Raw genomic sequence first — 18,953 nt, 5'->3', positions numbered from 1 at the left:
AAAAAGAAAAAATTCTCGTACCGATTGATCTAGAGTAATCGTAAAATCTGGGTTACAAACTAAGTTCCATGTGAACAAAAGTTTAAAATCCTACAGGGGAATTCTACACATTTTCTAAAGCTTTCTACTTTATTTCATTCCTGTGCATATAAAGTTAAGAAGTACTTCATTGTGGTTTGATGAGAACTTGGCAACTTGGATTTCTTTACAGTGGTGGTGAACAGAATGGTCTTATTTTCATTTTAGTTACAATTCAAAACAATTAGTAAATCTGCACATCTTGAGTTTTATGTGTAATGTTGATGGTAAAATAATGATAAATCTAAAGAAATACTAAATTAATATTATATGCTATATAACTATAATTATATGTTATAACTATTCAGCAAACAAATAAATCACATGTATTTGTAGACATTTCATGTAATAACATATGGCTTATAGGGACATTTAGCTCTTCAGACGTCTGGTCTTCTCTGTTTAAAACCACTTAGTTTAGTTTCTTTACTTAGACATTCAATTATATCGACTTGTTTTAACGGTGGTATTTTCCTTTAAATTTGACCTTTTTTTTTTTTATTTATTAAAAAACATTTTCAGCAAGATCATATGGAACAAACTGAAAGACAAAATACAGATGTGGGCATAAATGGGTTCGCAAATTAGGTTTATTAGTAAAAATTGCATACTTTAAGCTGTTTGCAATAAACCAATCAGACCAGAACAATTTAAATATCCCAACACAACTAATAGAACAAGTGATTTCTCCTAATTCAACACAAAATGCAGCTTTTAATGACAACTTCAGTCTCAGATTTATTCAAACACATCATAAAAAGCATCTGTAGTACCTAAGAGAACCCTTCTGCTGTTCTGACCTGCTGCAAACATCATGCATATTCCTCATGGGCAGTGACTTCCACTTCACTAATACTCTTGGATTTGCTGCTGCAGCCGCCACCTTCAAACCCCAAGATTTTCTATAGAGTTGAAGTCAGGCGACTGTGACGGCCACTCCAGAATCTTCTCCAGGTCTGAACCTTAGCCCTGGTGGACTTAGTGGAAGTATGTTCGGGATAACGGTTCAATGATCGACTGTTCAATGTTCAGCTTCCTCACAAAAGGCATGGCGTTTTCTCCGGGGATTTCCTGATACTTGACTGAATCCATCTTGCCCTGCACACACTGCAGGTTTCTGATGCAAGAGGACGCAAAGCAAAGACCCAGAGCATCACAGAGCCACCGCCATGCTTCACTATGGGCAGAATGTTCTTTTCAGCACATGCTTTGTTCCCTCTTCCAGGCGTACCGCTGACCGGTAGACCCAGTTTTGCTCTAATTGCTCCTCAGAACAGAACCCCAAAACTTCTGCGAGGAGATTGGAGCTGACCTTTCTTGTGCTTTTGGGCCAGTAGAGGGTTTTTGGCCACCTGAACTCGTAAGCTATGCTTCCACCTCGACCTCTAGGAACATTCAGTGCCTTTGCCTTTCCTTTTGTATCCATTTCCTTGTTTCTAAAGACAGTAATGTCTTCTTTGGACTTTGTGGACAACTTTCTTGACTTGAGACATATTTCTAACATGCAATCGAAAGTTGCAGTCAGCAATCCCCTAGCCAGTCCAGGTATTTGACGTGTTTCATCTAAAGCACACCTGATACAACTGATGAAGCCCTTGATTTGCCACCTAATTTGCAAAGGTGTGCTCTTATGAGGGATTCTATTCAGGTTGAATAATTGTGAGACTGTGGTTGTCATTAAAATCTGCGTTTTGTGTTGAATGTGGAGAAAGTACTTACTCTATTAGTTGTGTTCATTTTAAACAGGTGTCTTAGCAAAGTTTGCAAACTGGGGGGGTTGAATCATTTCAATTGCAACTGTAATCATAAAGCTTCCCAGAAAGCAGACACACTTAAACATATCCACAGTGACCTTATCAAACAGCAGTCTTACCCATAACTCCTGAACGTAGGCAGCAGACTTTACTCCATAGGAGAAATAACTGATTGGAAAAAGTGCTTTTTAATCTATTGGAACAGTCACTGATTTCCAATGGGACAAAGAGAGAGAGAGAAAACTTTCAGATAACCATTGATTTGTCTCCCGATCAGTCTAGTGCACAATGGTATAGTAGTTGGAGAATAGTTCTTCACCCTTATCAATGTCTCTTAGTGACACAAGAACAACACAACGCAGCGGCCTAAAAGACAGAAAGCAGATGTTTAGTGATGAATAATACAGGCAGGCTTTAGCAGTACTGTCCTGAACACCAGGTAAATGTGGGTAGACTGAATACAATGATTTATTCTCAACATCTGTTGCTCTGCATCTAATTAAACTAGTCTAATTACACCATTGGTAGTGAAATGTGCAGTTGATCAGTGTTCTTTAAGCACTAATAATATCCTCAATATGCTTAAAAATATATATTGTGTATCACAATAACAAAATTTATCACAATATGATAAAATATTGTCATATTACCCAGCTCTAAATGTAGGTGTATCTTATATCTTGCCTTTGCATGTCTGGACTGTAATTAACATTGGGAAGATACTGACGAAGCTCCAGGGGGAATTCATCTGGAACGTCAAATTCCTGATAGCAGACATTAGCAGCCTTTTCTATGGATAATTGACAGAAGAGGGTAACTAGAGGAGCGTTCTTGTTGTCAAACAGAGGGAAAAAGTTAACATAGTAGCGCTGTATGTGTTCATGAAGTCACTTACCATTGGAGCAATTGTTGACATACTGTCCCACAGCTAGAGGGTTCTCTGGATGAGCAGTTAGCCATGAGTGGTCACTCAATCTGAATGGACCAAATCTTTCCCGGCCACTGCACGACCTGTATGACAAAATTAAACCTATATATGCAATTTATGAATTTCTGCATGGTGCTGGTTGCCAGTGGCGCCCGCAGGAAAAAAATACACCCTAAAAAATTTAATACTATACTATACTGTATCTGTGTCAACCTTGTGAGAGGACACAGTGGATGTAGCCCAAAAAATGCATCTTGTTCTTGAGCACATTATTCAGTAAAAATCCAGATGATCTGCTGTTGCCACAATTTTATGATTAGGACAGAATGGCTGATTGCTAACAGACTGGTTTTCTATTTAAACGCAACTAATAATACTAAACTAATACTGTGATTTCTCATTCAGTAGAAACGAGTAATGCAGTCATAGTATTCGCATACACCATTGTGGTTGGAAGTGTACATACTGTACATACTCTCACAATGGACATTAATGCCATGGCAATGTTTGGCTTTCAATGATTCTGGACTGTTCTGTTTTTGGTGCAGATGTTGTTGTGTGTGTGTGGGGGGGGGGGGGGGGGGGGGGGGGGTCAAAATTATACACACAGTGTCAAAAACACACCCTTTCACACAATGTTTGGTCACATGTCCCTTAGCAAGTTGCGCCTCGACCAGATGCTTTTGGTAGCCATCTACAAGCTTCTAGCAGAATTCTGGCTGGATATTTGACCGTCCTTCCAGGTGGAATTAATAGAGTTAAATTACCTGTGTTGGCTTCCTGGCACAGTCCCAACTTTTCAGCTCAGTCTACTATTCCAAGAGCCTAATGCTAGCCTGCTTTATCTATTCCATAACCATCTTCGATGTGTTTGGGCTCACTGTCCTGTTGGAAAACCCAATTGTGTCTAAGTTTGTGCTGAAGAGTTCTGAGGTAGTCTGCCTTTCACTCTTCCATCCAACCCTCAGAGTGTGCTGCTACCACCACCATGCTTAACAGTTGGTACAGTGTTCTTGAAGTTGAACCTGAAAGCCGCACCTTTACTCCTCTAAATAACTTTCTCTCATTTGACCATACAACTTGACATCCTCCAGATGCCTTTTTCTTTGTCCATGAGGTTTAGCTGTAACCTTCAGTCGAGTTTGACGCTGTCAATTTTGCGAAGCAGGCACTTCACTATAGGCAGCGACACAGCGACAGTTCCAGCAGCTTCATGGAGGTCCCCTGCCTTTGCAAGTAGTGCCTTCCGACTGCAACTGCAATGTCAATCAAAGTAAGAGTGGTCATACTCACCGAAACACCAGCTTTGAGAGTGCTTTATCATTGCCGTCTATCAAAACACCATCAATGCATCGAAACACGAATGGGTTTCTAATAGACTGGATGAGAATAGGCTCATCTGCCTGGTAGACAGTTCCTGTGAAAACAGAAAAACTCAGGGGTTAACCTTCTGACACAGGTAAAACAGTTCAATCCAATTTTAAGGATGCAGAAGAAACCTATGAAGCAACTTCTGTAAGACAGACTCATTGAAACCATCAAAAAAATAAAAGCTGAAAGCATGACTAAACAGCTTAACCGAAGGTGTGTTTGAGAATGTTGAGAAGATGTGTTTGTGATTTCTTCAGTCTTTGGACAGACAGTGCATCAATACATATAATGTCAAATGCTGACCACCTACAGGGATGACTTTACTATCCCGACCAAGAAGTGGCCCAAAGCACACAGAATTCTGGTGGGAAGTACCTGGATACATCGCTACAGTTACACCTTTTGGCACCTGTCCTTCTGTAACAAAGACTCCAGTCCCTGCTGACGGGAGTGAACTGGCTCTCCTCTCAATACAGAAGCCCACTGTGTGCAGCATTGTGGCGCAGGGATCTGCCTTAGTCGTCCTGGTCAGGTTATTTTGTGTACTGAGGTATTTCTCCTGAGATGCGGCCGGGAGAAGGCGAAGCTGCTCGGTCTGGTTTCTCCAGTCGCTCCTCAGCAGTGCGGTGAAAAGGCGTATAAGGGTCTGGAAAACCTCTCCATCTTCAATAGGTTTGTCTTTGGTACGATCAGCAACCTGGCGAAGAGTTCTAGGAGGGGACAAATGACCATTATAACACACAGATGGTTAGCAATAGTGCTGGACAATATTCATCCAATACTAATCCAACACTACTACACTTCTCAGTACTGTGGTATCTGTGGTGTGGTACTGTGGTAAAGTCAAAGAACCCAAGCTTTATGAGTACTGCCAAGTGCACTGCCAGATTTGAATGTGTTTGATGGGAAACATTTTAATAAGAAGTTGATTTGATTTTAATTGATGTCATTAATAAATTGAATGTACTCTTCTTTAATATTTTTAAACATGTTTGGTCACACAGGCATAGTCAGGTTGGTCACGCTGAGAGACTGGCTGGTCCAGCAAACACAAATATAACCATACACTATACTGGTCAAATGGCTAAGCTGGTCAACCAGCTAAATCAGCTGGTATGCCAGTATAGGGTATGTTTTAACCTGGTTGACCTGATTGATCTGAAACCAGCTACCAGCAAAAGTGATTTTCTTTCAGCAGGAATTACACCAAATAAATCTTTTAAAATAATATATTTGGATATGGTATAGATACCCAGACTCTTCTTGTTCTGTTTATTTATTGTTATACTGCTGTAATTATTTGAGACTCACCACAAGCAGCAGGATGACAAACAAACCTGTGGTTTTAATACCAGTGAACCTGGTGCTTTTGCTTTTCCCTGCTGGGTTGTGTACTACAGCAGCAGCACCTGACCCACTTTAATGGGGTACGTTTAGTATCAGGGCTCCAAACACAAGAAGACTAAACCCCCTTTCAGAGTTCTGTGTGTTTTCTAATGTAAGCTCCTGTTATTAGCTGTTAGACAGTGGGTGAGGATCCATTACAGCTCTATTGGGAACCCATCACCAGTTTTTTTTTTTTTTTTTTTTTTTTTTTTTTTTTTACAAATTTCTACTCAATTTACTTTTGATCTGTTTCACTTCTGCTCCAGTCACTCTTTGCCTGACTTAACTGAATGTTTCTGGACTGCTAGTTTTTATTTTGTGTTCAGTAAAGACTTCCTGTCCAGTCTCAACAGGAGAGAGCTAAAATACCTTTCATTCCTCCGTAGATTTAAAACCATCCAGGGAACGAATCTGTGTCTGTACGATTTCCATCTCTCCCCCAAGAGTTTTAGTAGATTTCTTTTCATAATAATAAAAATAATACCAATACAAAAACATCCCAAATCAACTACAAATGAATAACCCTGGCATGTCTTCAGTCTGTGGTTTACAGGCGGTGTTCTGCTCTCAAGTTTACCCGCCGTCGCCCCCTACCGGTTAGGAGAGTTAAGAGCACACCATTCACTTTATTATTACTCGAGACTCTGCCCCATGTTTTCATCATTTCTTGATTTAAACTGTATTACTCCTCACTGAGACATCTTAGATCTGAATGTGACAAATAAAAATAACCCCAGATGTTTCCAAATTCATTTTGTTTTAAATGCTTGCTCCTTTTTCTGTTTGGCCTTACACTGCTGTATGTATATTATTTATTAAGTCCCATGTTTTTCTTTTAGTGTTTTTATTTCCCTTCAATGCACGGTTCATTGCACATCTATGAGGCTTTCTACTTGAAATGTTTTAAAAAAGCAGAGTTTAGTAAAAGTCACAGCAGCGGAAGTTGTTTTTCTTCATGTGCCCAGGTGTATTTTAATTGTATTGTGAATATTTATTTGTATATATTTATATATATTTTTATATATAATATTTATGTATGTACGTATGTAATATGTATATATTCTGCCCCAAAAAACACAAAACAAACAAAAAGTGTACTATTATTATTATTATTATTATTATTATTATTATTATGAAGATTCTTCTACTTTTCTTTTTTTAATTATTATTAGTAGCAATATTTGTAGAAATAGTATCATTGGTAGAATAATGCTTATATATTTTTTATTCTTATATTATTTTATACCTTATAAAATATGAAAAAATACCATTTGCATTTCATCTACAGAACATGAGGTAGGTCGTGTGAGGAGATCCAGGGTAGTATGCTGGTCAATGGTCAATACCTACCAAAAGTGCCCCAACGAAGGACAACCTGTAAACCGGGGCCCAGGATCATGTGTGCCCAAGACTCCCTAATGGAGACCTCACAACTTACAAGACTAACCAAATACCACAGGCCTTCTGGAGTCCATTCCTCAGAGCTGTTTGACTGCAGGACGGTATATACCATTATATAACCGATATAATATACATAACATCTATAAATGATCATATTCACGACACGTGTACATCCTGAAATCTGCTGTCGGGGTATTTGCTCACTGTAACCTTGACTAAAACTCTTGACCAAACACGGTAACACGGTCAGACAGGGCAACGTTCATTTCTCACTGCTTTGCTATTAGTGACACTCGGGTTACAAAACCCCCAAAATCGATGAGCGTTAGGGGCCGCTGAGCCGCTCTGTGATTGGTCACGGTGACAACAGGCGGGCGCGTCCATGTCCTCCTCACCAATAGGGTGCGCAGGATCTGTCCTCGGTTCCCGCCCCCAGCGGTGGTCCGCAGGAGATGGAGGGGCGGACGGGTGTCAGTGCTGTGTGAGGATCGGGACGCGGGTTTCTGTGTTGTGGGCTGATGTGAATGAATTAACCGGACCGTTTTTTCCCTTCAACATCTCAGTAACCGCCATCATAGGCCCGCGCGCGAGCTCGCTGCCTCTCGCGTCGATCAGGATGGCCGGTGGCGGCGGCGGGGGCTGCCGCAGAGTGCAGGGCCCTGAGCTCCGGGAGCTGCTCGCCTCCAAGCGCGACGTGCTGTTCGACTGTGACGGCGTGATCTGGAACGGCGAGGCGGCGGTGGCGGGCGCTCCGGAGGCGGTGCGGCTGCTGAAGCAGCGCGGCAAGCGCGTGTTCTTCGTCACCAACAACTGCACGCGGCCGCGAGGCAATTACGCGCACAAGTTCTCGCGGCTCGGCTTCTCTGACGTGGCCGAGGAAGAGATCTTCAGCTCGGCGTACTGCTCCGCGGCCTACCTGCGCGACGTGGCGCAGCTCCGCGGCAAAGTGTTCGCTATCGGCGGCCACGGCGTGCTGCAGGAGCTGCGGGACGCCGGCGTGGAGGTGGTGGCTGAGGACGGCGCCGACGGGCCGGACGCCAGCATCTACGATTGCCCGCTGGACCCGGACGTGCGCGCCGTGCTGGTGGGCTACGACGAGAAATTCAACTTCATGAAGTTGGCCAAGGCCTGCTGCTACCTGAGGGACTCTGAGTGCCTGTTCTTGGCCACCGACCCAGACCCGTGGCATCCCCTACGAGGGGGACGAATTACCCCGGGTGGGTAAACGGTGTCCTGCTCCTTTCTAACCCTTTAAAGCCAAGTGTACCATATTACCTTAAATAATAGAAATAAAATCATTATTAAATATGATTTATTTATTAATATGATCAATTAATTATATAACTATACATGTACTCAAAGTAAGTGTAAGTGTAACAAGGTGGGTGGAGAGAAAAGTGCCTGTAATAATAATAATAATTATTATTATTATTATTATTTATATAATCAATTATATGCATTATGTTTTTTTTGGCCCCTGCTTTGATCCTAATGCCTTAATGCTGACTATTGGCTGATATCAGTCTTTGTGTTTCTACATATAATAAGAACCCCACAACTTGGGTAAGATGGGCTGTTGTCTGGCACTGATAAACACTAGTAATATCCCTGTACTTATAGTGAACAGTTGCGCCTTCTGCCAATGTGGCAGAATGGGTTGCGAATCCGATTCCTGGGCCATGCTGCTCCGGCCATCAGCGGCCGGAGTCTGGGAGAGCACAACTGGATGAGCTCTCTTCCCTCATCACCTTTAAGCGATGTTGGCTGGCACAGGCGTGGCTGAATTCACTTGTATCGAAGGGGACGTGTGATAAATCCTATTTATTGCTAGTGCTACTGGGTGGATTAATTGGCAGAGCCAAATTGGGTGAAAAAGCGACACTCTTAACTGATAGCTGTTGCTGTTTGTCAACAACTGATGTAATAACTAATGTATTAGGCTCACTGCTACAACAAAAAAAACTAAAGATCGGGACTGGATTGGAACTTGAAAAGCAGATCCCCAATACCATTAAAAATGGCTGTACCTGCCCCGGACCTGATCCACTATTAATAAATAAGAAAATAAAATCAGACATGTTTCCTGCTGCCTGGTGGATTAGCCATGCACTGCACACACCAGTTATTATTAGGTTGTTTAGGCTTTACCGGGTGATGGGTGTAACGATACACGATATTCATATTGGGTTCGATACGATAGGCTCGATCCCTAGTTAAAATAGCAGCTTTATAATCCTGTTGACTCTCCACTGACTGCAATAGGGAGAATGGTGTCTTTGCCACTTCCACTCTAGGCTGGAAAACTGCCCCTGCACTATGGAACTTTGGTGGAGCTTCACTGGACCTCCTGCCAGAACCGCATACTGCATCGTAACCCAATTCGTGTAAAATCCTGTAATCCCACTCGACCACCTCAGTCCACTTGCTTCCTTCGTTTCACACAGTGACAGTTCAGTGTCTCATCTCGCCAGTTTATGCACATGTACAGCTCCAGAAGGGGGTGCAGAAAGCATTATTTGTATTTACTGCAGTGAAGTAAAAGTGAATTACACTCCCTGACTAAAGGGGGAGCCCCAGGGGACCGTGTTCCTCACTCCCTTTCTATGTATTTATTCATTTTAATGCCTATACATGTTTAACAGAGTACCTTACTATGTCTATAGATCAGTGGACCTGTTTCAGTGGGGTAAGAGTTAGAGTAGGTACTGAACAGCTGATTATCTGCCCTCACCGTTGAGCTTATTTCCCCAGTATTACAGTGTTCAGTGTGTTTGTTCTGTTCTGTTCAACATGTCCTGCTTTGTGTTATATTCATGCCCCACACAGCAGTACATGAACTGGCATAATCTACAGTAGAGGCCATTCAGTCTCATTTGAATTGCTGAGTGGTCCGTAGTGGCGGACGCGGGCAAAACGGCTCTCTATTGTCCGAGTCTTTCAGGAACATGTGGCGGCCACAAAGGGCGGCCGCTTCGTTAAATGTCAGCGCTCGGCTTACGCAGGTGAGAGCAGACAGGCTGTGACGGCTGACTCTCTGCTTGGGTGTCTGTCTGCAGGTTCTGGAAGTCTCACGGCAGCTTTGGAGACGGCCAGCAGCAGGAAGGCCACTGTTATCGGCAAGCCCAGCCGCTTCATGTTCGAGTGCATTGCGAGTCAGTTCGACCTGGACCCGGCTCAGTCCTTGATGGTGGGCGACCGCTTGGAGACTGACATTCTCTTTGGGGCCAACTGCGGCCTTTCCACTGTGCTCACCCTGACGGGAGTGTCCACCCTGGAGCAGGCGCAGGAGTATAAAGACAGCGAGTCGTCGGAGAAGAAGGACTTTGTGCCCGATTACGTGGTGGAGAGCATCGCTGATTTCTTGGAGGCTTTGGAGGAGGAGTAAGAACGGTCCGAAGCGTTCTGTTCATACTGTAATGAAGCCCTAGAGTGCAAGAGAGACCTCAGCCTGGCACACAAACAAGCAGTCATTATTGTTATGTCCAGTCTTAATCCCAATACTGTTGCTCGTGGTGTACAATTATAGCTATGTGTCAGCATAGTTCAGTTAATATTAACCTATGAATTTCCAGTCCATCATCGATGCTTTTGAAGACATTGATGTATCATGTAAATCGTACTACAAGGCCTTGGACGTATACTGCACCACATCGGAAAGCTTGAAAGTCTTAAAGAAAAGAGTTTGGTGGAAAAAAAAATAAACATGATCTATCAGACACCCGAGATTCAGTCGATCAGCCAAGAAATGTTTGATATTTGAAGTCTTTAGTTCACAACGGGAGAGTTAGACTATATTCCAGACCTTCATATATGACCTGTAGAACCCAATATGACTTCATTTAGACTTTAATATGTAATATAATATTTAGACTTTATAGTACGACTTCATTTAGCAGTCTATTGCTGCGTTCACATGCTATTTGGAAGATCTTACTTCCCACCTCTGAAGTCAGAATTACGAGCGGGTCAAGTTTAACTGCTTTGTTAATGGAAAATGGTGGCTAATGTAACATTAATACCTCACACTGCATTAGCGGAGAAGTCAGCTTGCTGTGGATGGTACGATAAATAGCATTGCTTTATAGCAGGTTAAATAATCATGGATTACAGATTAAAATAATGTGCACAAATAGTCTCCCACTAGAAATGAAGAAACTTGAGGAGGGGGTGTTTTTGTCCAGCTTCCAGCTCAGGATCTCATATTTACCATAATTCTGATTGCAAGTGAACGCAGCATTAGTCCACTATTTACCCCCAAAATTACCAGAGCGCCTTCTATTGTAAACCAAAGAAGCAAACGTCAGATATCAAACATGTCTTGGCTCTTTGGCTGCATCTGGGACAAATGATAAATCATTTTTTTCTCCCCAAACTTTTCCTTTAAAATTAATAGAATGAAGAATATTAGTCATCTTGGCTGTAATTTTTTTAATGAAACTTGACAAACCTATTTTCCTGTTACTGACCAAGCTTTTTGGGGTGATAGAAATGGCATGCCATGCAGTCCTAAAAGAGCATTGTGTACATCATGCTGGATTTCCGCACACAGTAGACGCTCTTTTAAAAAACGCTTTAATTTAGCTGTGTAGTAAAACTACTGATACTGTAATTTTACCAGAGAATGTATTGCAGTGCAGAATGAGACTTTGGCATCTCCCCAGGAAGTGCACAACTGTTAGCTAAAATCATTTCTTTTCTTCTGCACACATTTAATAATTATATCATAATTTGCAAAAAAAGTATTTGCATTGGACAGATGCTAACATTTTGGTTGATATTTCAAACTAGTGCTGGGCGATATGGCCTCAAATCAATATCGCGATTAAGTGAACATGATTAGAGAACGATTATTTAAATAACTGACCGACATTTCCATTTGGTAAAAGCTGCTGGAGTTGCTCAGTTGGCTCTGTGTTTGTGTTCTCCGTGTTGCAGACTGGACAGGACGAGTCACATGACCACACGAGCGGTAGTATGCTTTTAAGGGAACAGTACATGAACACACAGTGGGGAAGGTGCTAACAAAAAATAGCCCCAAAAACAGTATTAAAAGAAATTTCTTTGAAATATTAAGTCAATTAACAGTTTCGAATGTCAGTGAAAATTGTGAAATATGAATTTAGTCATTTTCAGTTAACTTTCCAGCCCTATTTTAAACTGATCTGGTGATGCATTTAATGGGTTGCTGCATTTTATTGAATTTCTTTGCATATGTAAGTTAGGGGAGAGCTTTAGGGGTTTCATTCAGGCATTACCTTACATGACCATTTGAGTATTCAAATATATCTCTATCCACAAAATAAACATTCAGTTTCCCGCTATAGCTGTGTCCCAAATCAGGGGCTATATCCTTCAAAGGATGCTGAATACAGAGGTGTAGCCTTTAAAGGCTGCATAGGCCACAAAGCCCGGACTGAAATGATGCACTCTGCTCTACAGCCGATTTCCCGTTTGTGACTTCATGTGAAACGGTTCAGTGTGCAGAGTCAGCTTACTTTACAGTGGCGGTGATCGAAACCAGGTCTACAACACATATCTAGCCAATTTATTTTAAATAAAGGTGCACGTATTTGCATGCATTTAACCCATCTGTGGTAGTGAACACACACACTAGTGCACTAGGGGCAGTGAGTAGAGCAGTGGGCAGCCAACTCCAGCGGCCGGGGAGCAGAGAGGGTAAAAGGCCCAACAGTGGCAGCTTGCCAAGCCCGGGAATCGAACCCACAACCCTATTATCGATAGCCCGGTGCTCTAACCGCTGAGCCACCACTGCCCCTACCACAGTAAATCTAAAGTTTTACTCTAAAAGAACTACTTTTCTTTGTTACGTCCTGCATGTACCACTCTTAGAGCTGTGTATTGGTTAGAACCTGGCGATACGATACTACGATACGGAAGCTATGACTCGATATATTGTGATGTTGAGATACTGTAAGCAGGGCGACAGTATTTAAAAAAAACAACAACAATAAAAATGAACCTCTGCCACCGATTCTGAGGATCGATAATATTGCAAAACATAATATCACGATATTTAAGTGTATCATATTTTTTACACCCCTAATTACCATGACCCTAGGTTTAGGTTAATAGCTACTCAAAACTTTCGTAAATTAAGTCTTGGGCAGCGAGAAGCCCATCTGAACCCATTTCATGAAATAAGTTTGAGTGATGTAGCTGTTGGAGACGTCTGGTCTGGTTTCATTCACCATCACTGTGAACATTTCTGACTGCAGGTTTCTCTAGAACAGAGCATTTCACACCAGACCCCCGCAGAATGAGCTTGATGTTAGCTTTACCTCTTAAGCTTTTAATCATCATGCTGAGGTTCTGGACAATCTGTAGCTAGGTTAGTGTTTCTGACTGTGTGTGGTGTTCGGTGCTGCATCTTCTTTTCATCTTTTTATTCATATTTTTGAATAAGCCTGGAGTTTTATTATTCAGCATTCCTGTCAGAATTAAGTGGAATTAGTGACCTTTCCTCACAAAAGTGGCCTTCAACAGAAAACTGTCGCTTTTGATTTACAGCAGTTAGAGCTGTCAGACCATTCTCGTAACAACGTTGGAGTGATGAACTGAATTCGGTGCCAAAAACGAATTAGTCCCTCTCCTTTATCGGCCCTCGCCAAGAAGCAGGGCAGTCCTGAAAAACAGAGATGTGCCAACCTGCGTGTGTGTGAGAGATTTCTGAACCCCTGCGTCATGAAACCACTGAATGTTTGACTGATTTTTGCACCAATGATGATGTGATTAATTGTTTAGGGGAGCAAGGCTTGAGATACTGGTACTTTTAATTACACTTAGCGCTGCCCGTACTTACTGGACAAGTGTGGCTTACTTGTGGACGACCTGGAGCTTGAGTGACTTTTCAGTCAGTCATTGTTCATCGTCTTTAGCTAGACACTGCATTCTGTACCTGAGGGACTTTTTTTTTTTTTTTTAATGAAGTATTTAATGAAGGGAATGCAAGACATCTCTGTGTGAATACTGTAAACATACTGTGAACTGGTTTGGCGTTTAGTATTAATGTAAGTGGTGTAAATTTGCCTTTTTAATTAAAACTTGCCTTGGAACTTAAGTGCTTGTATCCTGTCGCTTCATGGAAAGTCTCCAATTCTAATGATTTAAAACTGGGATATTTATTACCTTGAATATTTGACTTGTATATCATTTCATAAATCTGGAAATTGACTTTAGTCTGTATATAGAGTTCTGCTGCATGCACTGCACAGATAATCCACCAGAGGGAAATCTATTGAATTTATTAAATATTATTATTTAGATGATTTAACGATTACACTGATTTTGCAGAGGTCTCAAAAAGCATAATATATATCATATATGTATAATATGGTAGGGTTATGATCAGGTTTTCCAGACAGAGATTAAACTTATTCTTGGACTGCATTTTCCTTTTAATTAAGAATCTCCATTCTAAATAGTCCAGGACTAGATCCCTGTCTAGAGAGAAACCAACCCTTAGAGTGTGGGATCCCCTCGTGTCAGTTGAAGGCTGATCACTGCAGTTGGAAAGGTTCCTGTGTCAGATTAAGCTCTGTTCAAGAAATTCTTTCAATAATCAAAGCAAAAATGATGTGAAGAAGCTCTAAATCAGGGCTTTCCGATCTTCTCCACAAAGGTGCAGGCTTTATTCCAACACACAATCAGCAGTCTTGCCCATCCAAATTTCTTACCTTAGAGACTGGCAAAGAAACCGGTCATAACCTGTCAAACCTGTCATAGAGAGAGCACTGCCTGTATCCATTCAAATTTTCAGACACAAGAGGGCGCTCTTAAGTACAAAAAGAACAGTGGGCCCTGTGAAGTATTAATAACATGACTGCTTTTCAGCTCCTAATGTGGACAAATTATATTGTAGATTATACCATATACGATTTTACACGTCATTAATGTTCCGCCGCAACCTTGTATCTACATTTGTGCTGTTTTTTAAATATAGAATCTGACCGTTATTCTTTACATTGTGTCAAACTCCAGCCCAAATTTCTTGAGTTCTCCCTCCTTGCCTCAGCCAAGCAAGCATGGTCCACAGTTCGCAAATTGCTTGTTAGATCCAATATTAATGTAGAAGAAAAACAACAACAACGAGCAGAACATGTGTTAAGACAGAAACGTTTAATCTTTTTTAATATAAATCATTTGCATAATCATACATGTAAACAATGGGAACATTTTAACAAAATCCCTCAAGCACCGAAAATGGACGTCAAAACAATTGTTCATAGTTCAGCAGAATTTTCACAGAAATGGTAATAAAATGTCTCATGCTGTTTAAAAAGGAAATCTGGTCATATTTAATATTGCGGAGGATCAGAAAGTGAATGCTGCATTAATAATGAAGCTTGCTTGTGAGAGGACATGCAGTGAAACAGAATGGACAGGTGTTGATGCAGAATGCTGAGCTTCTGATTGGAAGAACAAAGGAAAGACAGGAAGAGAACAATCTCCTCGGTACATCACCGTACATCTCCTCACTTAAACCATATTTTGGCTCCCCAGCTTGATTTGGTGTATGGCATTCAAAACTTTCTTGGCTCTCAGCTTGGCGCAGAACTTCTTTCCCATATAATGCAACCTGCAATCGAAGAGGTAATTTAGAATAATGTACACTTACAATGTACAGTTGGGTCCAAAAGTGCGTGTTCCCTCCCAAGACCTGTTTAATTTCATCCATCACATCATCAGAGCTTTTACTGATGTGGGAAAATCTGCTTTCAGCTACACAATGCAACTGGAATTTACTGCAAGAAACTCCAAAACTCTGCTTGTTAAGAGTCACTCAATCATTTTAAACTCTTAGTATTTAACCACCTCCACCCAGCCTGCCACACATACATCCATCCATCCATCCATATATATATATATATATACACACAACTTTATATATGATTGTCTGTTTTAGTTATTTATCCATCACCTATGTTTCTGTTCCTATTTTTCTTATCGTTTGCTTAAATTACAATTCTACTCTCATATTTACTTATTAGAATCTATCCTTTGTTTTATGTCTTGTTGTACTTTTCAAATTTCCTGTTTTCATTTCCAGTCTATACTTTATGTATTGCCTCAGCTACACTGTATGAGGGTCACCCTCATACATTCCATACAGTTTAAGTAAAAGTCTGAATTGAACTCTGTTTTGAATTGAACATTTTTTTAATTGAATTCTGTAAAATCAATGCTAGTTTCACATTATGTTGAATGGTTATTCTGTCTTTTATAACATTAAATGATTAAATTATCATTATGGCCAGTACAAACATGTGCGTGCCTCACAGAGTCAGGACGTTGCAACAAAAATTACTCTATGAAAATGCTTTTTTGAAAATGCTGATTGTGGCCAACAAGTTGTATTTGGACTTCACCGGCCCACAGCACTTATTTCCAAAACCTATCTGGTTTCTCTAGATGTTCTGTAGCGCACTTCAAATGTTCTGTGGTGAAGTTGTAGCTACATTTTTATTCGTGACAATGAAGGTCAGTGTTTGTGCAAGCAAACCTTCTTGACTAAGCTAATCTTCTTGACTCTGCGGCCATAAGGGAGGGTTGATTTGCCTTATTTTACCACCATACAAGCAGTTCACTCCAAGAGCTTTCTAGGTCTTCCAGATCCCATCTTGAGCTCCACAGTTCCCCTGAACTGCCAGTCCTTAGTAACGTTCCACATGGCAGAAACTACTGCTTGAAAATGCTTCGCCTCTTATAGCATTTCCCTGTCTTGTTATCCTCGATTTCTGGTGTTTTCAGATCTTTGGACAGTTGTTAAGAGGTTTTAATATTTGATTTGAAGTGTTGGTTTGAAGAACCAGAGAATTTTTTATTCTTCTGACAGTCACTAATTACAACTGGTGACATGCCTCTGGCCTCATTTCCTAATCATAATTTAAAACATTGACAAAATCTGAGCTTTTGCGATGCCTAAGAAATTAAAATTTTTGCATAGGTACCACTGATTATTTTTTGAATGTAATGAAAGACAGATTAGCTGTGAATTAGGATTTGCTAACAACAGTGTTTATGTTTTTTTAATGGATACAGAGGCTGTAATTACCTTTCCCCATTGAAAAAAAATGACAAAAAACCCAACCATTTGGCACATGCTGTGCTCAACTCAGACAGTCAAACTGTAACAACCACAACATTAAAACTCACACCAGGGCGTCGATGTCGCAGGCCCCATGCCGACTTTGGACATCAAACTTCTCCACCTCCTGCAGGATGGTAAGAGGGACGCGGGAGGTCTGAACGCAGCATTTTGGAACGGCACCTGAAATTGGAGCCGGGTCACTTATGAGACTTATGAGATCACAAACTCACAGTAACACAAGCAAGTAAGTAATTACTACCTACTACTTGAATTACTTGTGTGTTTTCATTAAATAAGAATGATGCCACAATTACATCATAATCACTTTGGTATGGGCAGATCAGATTTCTTTAAAAATGATTAAATTATTATTAATTGATGTTTCAATTTAGACAGTATCCCATACCAGGACATCTCTACTACTAACCTATTAATAATTAATAATTGACAAAAAAACTGATACAAACGTTTGGGTACCCCTAGTCAAATTGTTCTTCCTCTGATAAGCTTGATCTAAACATAAACACAGCATTTTCCAGCACAGTTTAGACACAGTTCCTATTTAGGTTCTGAATGTATCACACTGCAGGACATAAAACACAATACTGACTTTTTTGCTGAATGTTAAATTAAATAAATAAACTGTTAAAGCTGTATTGTAAATTAAGTTAACCAACAGTAATTAGCCTATATGTAACAATTAGCAAATAAGCAGTTATTATATGTTCAATTAAGTAAAAAAAAAAATTAGGCTACATGTTAAACTACATAAATAAACTGTAATTAGGCTATATGCTAAATAAATAAACAGTAATTAAGTATATTTTCAATTAAGTAAACAAAGAACAATTAAGTTATTAAATAATACATTAAGCAAACAAACAATTATTACAACAATCAACAGTACATAAGCATATGTTAGTAATTAGTAATTACATATATACAAAATTAGGCAACATTTTTTAAATAGGATATATGTAAAATGAAGTAAATCAATGTAAAATGTTCAACTTAGTAATTACACATATACTAAATTAGGCCATATGTTATGTAAATAAACAGTAATTAGGCTATGTTCAATTTAGTAAATAAACAGGAATGACTGAATGAATGAAGTATATATTAAACTAAGCAGTAAACAGTAATTAGGCTACATGTTAAATTAAGTAAACACGTAATTTGACCAGGGGCACCCAGGCTTTTGCATAAGACTGTATATTATTACTGTCTTAAAAGACTTTCTATTTTCTTCTGGACTGAGAAAAAAAAAAAAGTTGGAGAAAAAATAAAATTTCCTTATAATAAATATCATTTATAAATACATTTTTATCCCAATATTCTGAAAATATTCAGTCCAAACCAGTAACAAAATTCAGCAGCACAGTTTACATTACAACACAGAGACAAATCAGAATTGTATCATCTGTAGGCCTTTATTACCTTGGACCGAGGTGAAGGCAATGCACAGGACCAGCAGAAGCACTCGCAGATCCATCTCGGCTATGTGAGCAGGCTCTGATTCAGACTCCTGGTAGACGCTGTTGAAGGATCTTTGGCCGTTCAGTGTTTCCACGCTCTTTTTATGCTCCGAGAGAAAAAGCCACACCTCTCAACTCAAGCATATTCAGCAGGTGTGCCAAGGATTCAAAACGTTTGTTCACAGATCATTTCTTCCTCTGTTCTTCTTTCTCTCCTTTTCATCCAGTGTAGAGATTAATCTTCACTTATTCAGAAATGACTATGATGCGTTATTTTAATAGGCGAAAGTGACTGCAGTTGAAGGTCAACCTCATCTTAAAAACCAAGCCCTATTACTGTGGAGGGTCATGGTAAGCTGTACACAGTATGTCCGTATGTCAGTATGTCAGTAAGTTCAGCATCCTCAAGAAAAAAACCTGCTTCTAGTCAATAGGGTGATCAGGGTCCT

At 40.3% G+C, this 18,953-nt stretch overlaps 3 protein-coding genes across 4 annotated transcripts; 1 reads left to right on the top strand and 2 right to left on the bottom strand.

The window, feature by feature from the left end:
- Nucleotides 1–727: 727 nt before the first annotated feature.
- setd9 (SET domain containing 9) lies at nucleotides 728–6,056 on the bottom strand. 2 transcript variants are annotated; one of them, XM_072658408.1, is made up of 6 exons: nucleotides 5,887–6,056; nucleotides 4,507–4,841; nucleotides 4,054–4,177; nucleotides 2,728–2,843; nucleotides 2,517–2,622; nucleotides 728–2,198 (listed from the first exon to the last, which is right to left on the bottom strand). In XM_072658408.1, exons 1-6 carry the CDS (start codon nucleotides 5,982–5,984, stop codon nucleotides 2,111–2,113), a joined length of 867 nt encoding a protein of 288 aa, XP_072514509.1. In that variant the 5' UTR covers nucleotides 5,985–6,056; the 3' UTR covers nucleotides 728–2,110. The 2 variants fall into 2 exon arrangements, with proteins under 2 accessions (XP_072514509.1, XP_072514508.1); XM_072658407.1 differs by having other exon boundaries at nucleotides 2,126–2,198; nucleotides 2,483–2,622.
- A 1,380-nt stretch (nucleotides 6,057–7,436) lies between these two features.
- Nucleotides 7,437–13,996, top strand: pdxp (pyridoxal (pyridoxine, vitamin B6) phosphatase). Its single transcript, XM_072658406.1, has 2 exons — nucleotides 7,437–8,135; nucleotides 9,975–13,996. The coding sequence occupies exons 1-2, from the start codon at nucleotides 7,535–7,537 to the stop codon at nucleotides 10,301–10,303; spliced, it is 930 nt and encodes a 309-aa protein (XP_072514507.1). The 5' UTR covers nucleotides 7,437–7,534; the 3' UTR covers nucleotides 10,304–13,996.
- A 3,091-nt stretch (nucleotides 13,997–17,087) lies between these two features.
- On the bottom strand, nucleotides 17,088–18,671 carry ccl27b (chemokine (C-C motif) ligand 27b). The gene is made up of 2 exons (XM_072658409.1): nucleotides 18,467–18,671; nucleotides 17,088–17,206 (listed from the first exon to the last, which is right to left on the bottom strand). Exons 1-2 carry the CDS (start codon nucleotides 18,519–18,521, stop codon nucleotides 17,088–17,090), a joined length of 174 nt encoding a protein of 57 aa, XP_072514510.1. The 5' UTR covers nucleotides 18,522–18,671.
- Nucleotides 18,672–18,953: the final 282 nt, after the last annotated feature.

The sequence above is a fragment of the Salminus brasiliensis genome, chromosome 16 (assembly GCF_030463535.1).
Source record: "Salminus brasiliensis chromosome 16, fSalBra1.hap2, whole genome shotgun sequence".
Taxonomy (NCBI): domain Eukaryota; kingdom Metazoa; phylum Chordata; class Actinopteri; order Characiformes; family Bryconidae; genus Salminus; species Salminus brasiliensis.
Note: the sequence above shows the minus strand (reverse complement) of the source record. Positions and strands in the feature narration are given on the sequence as shown.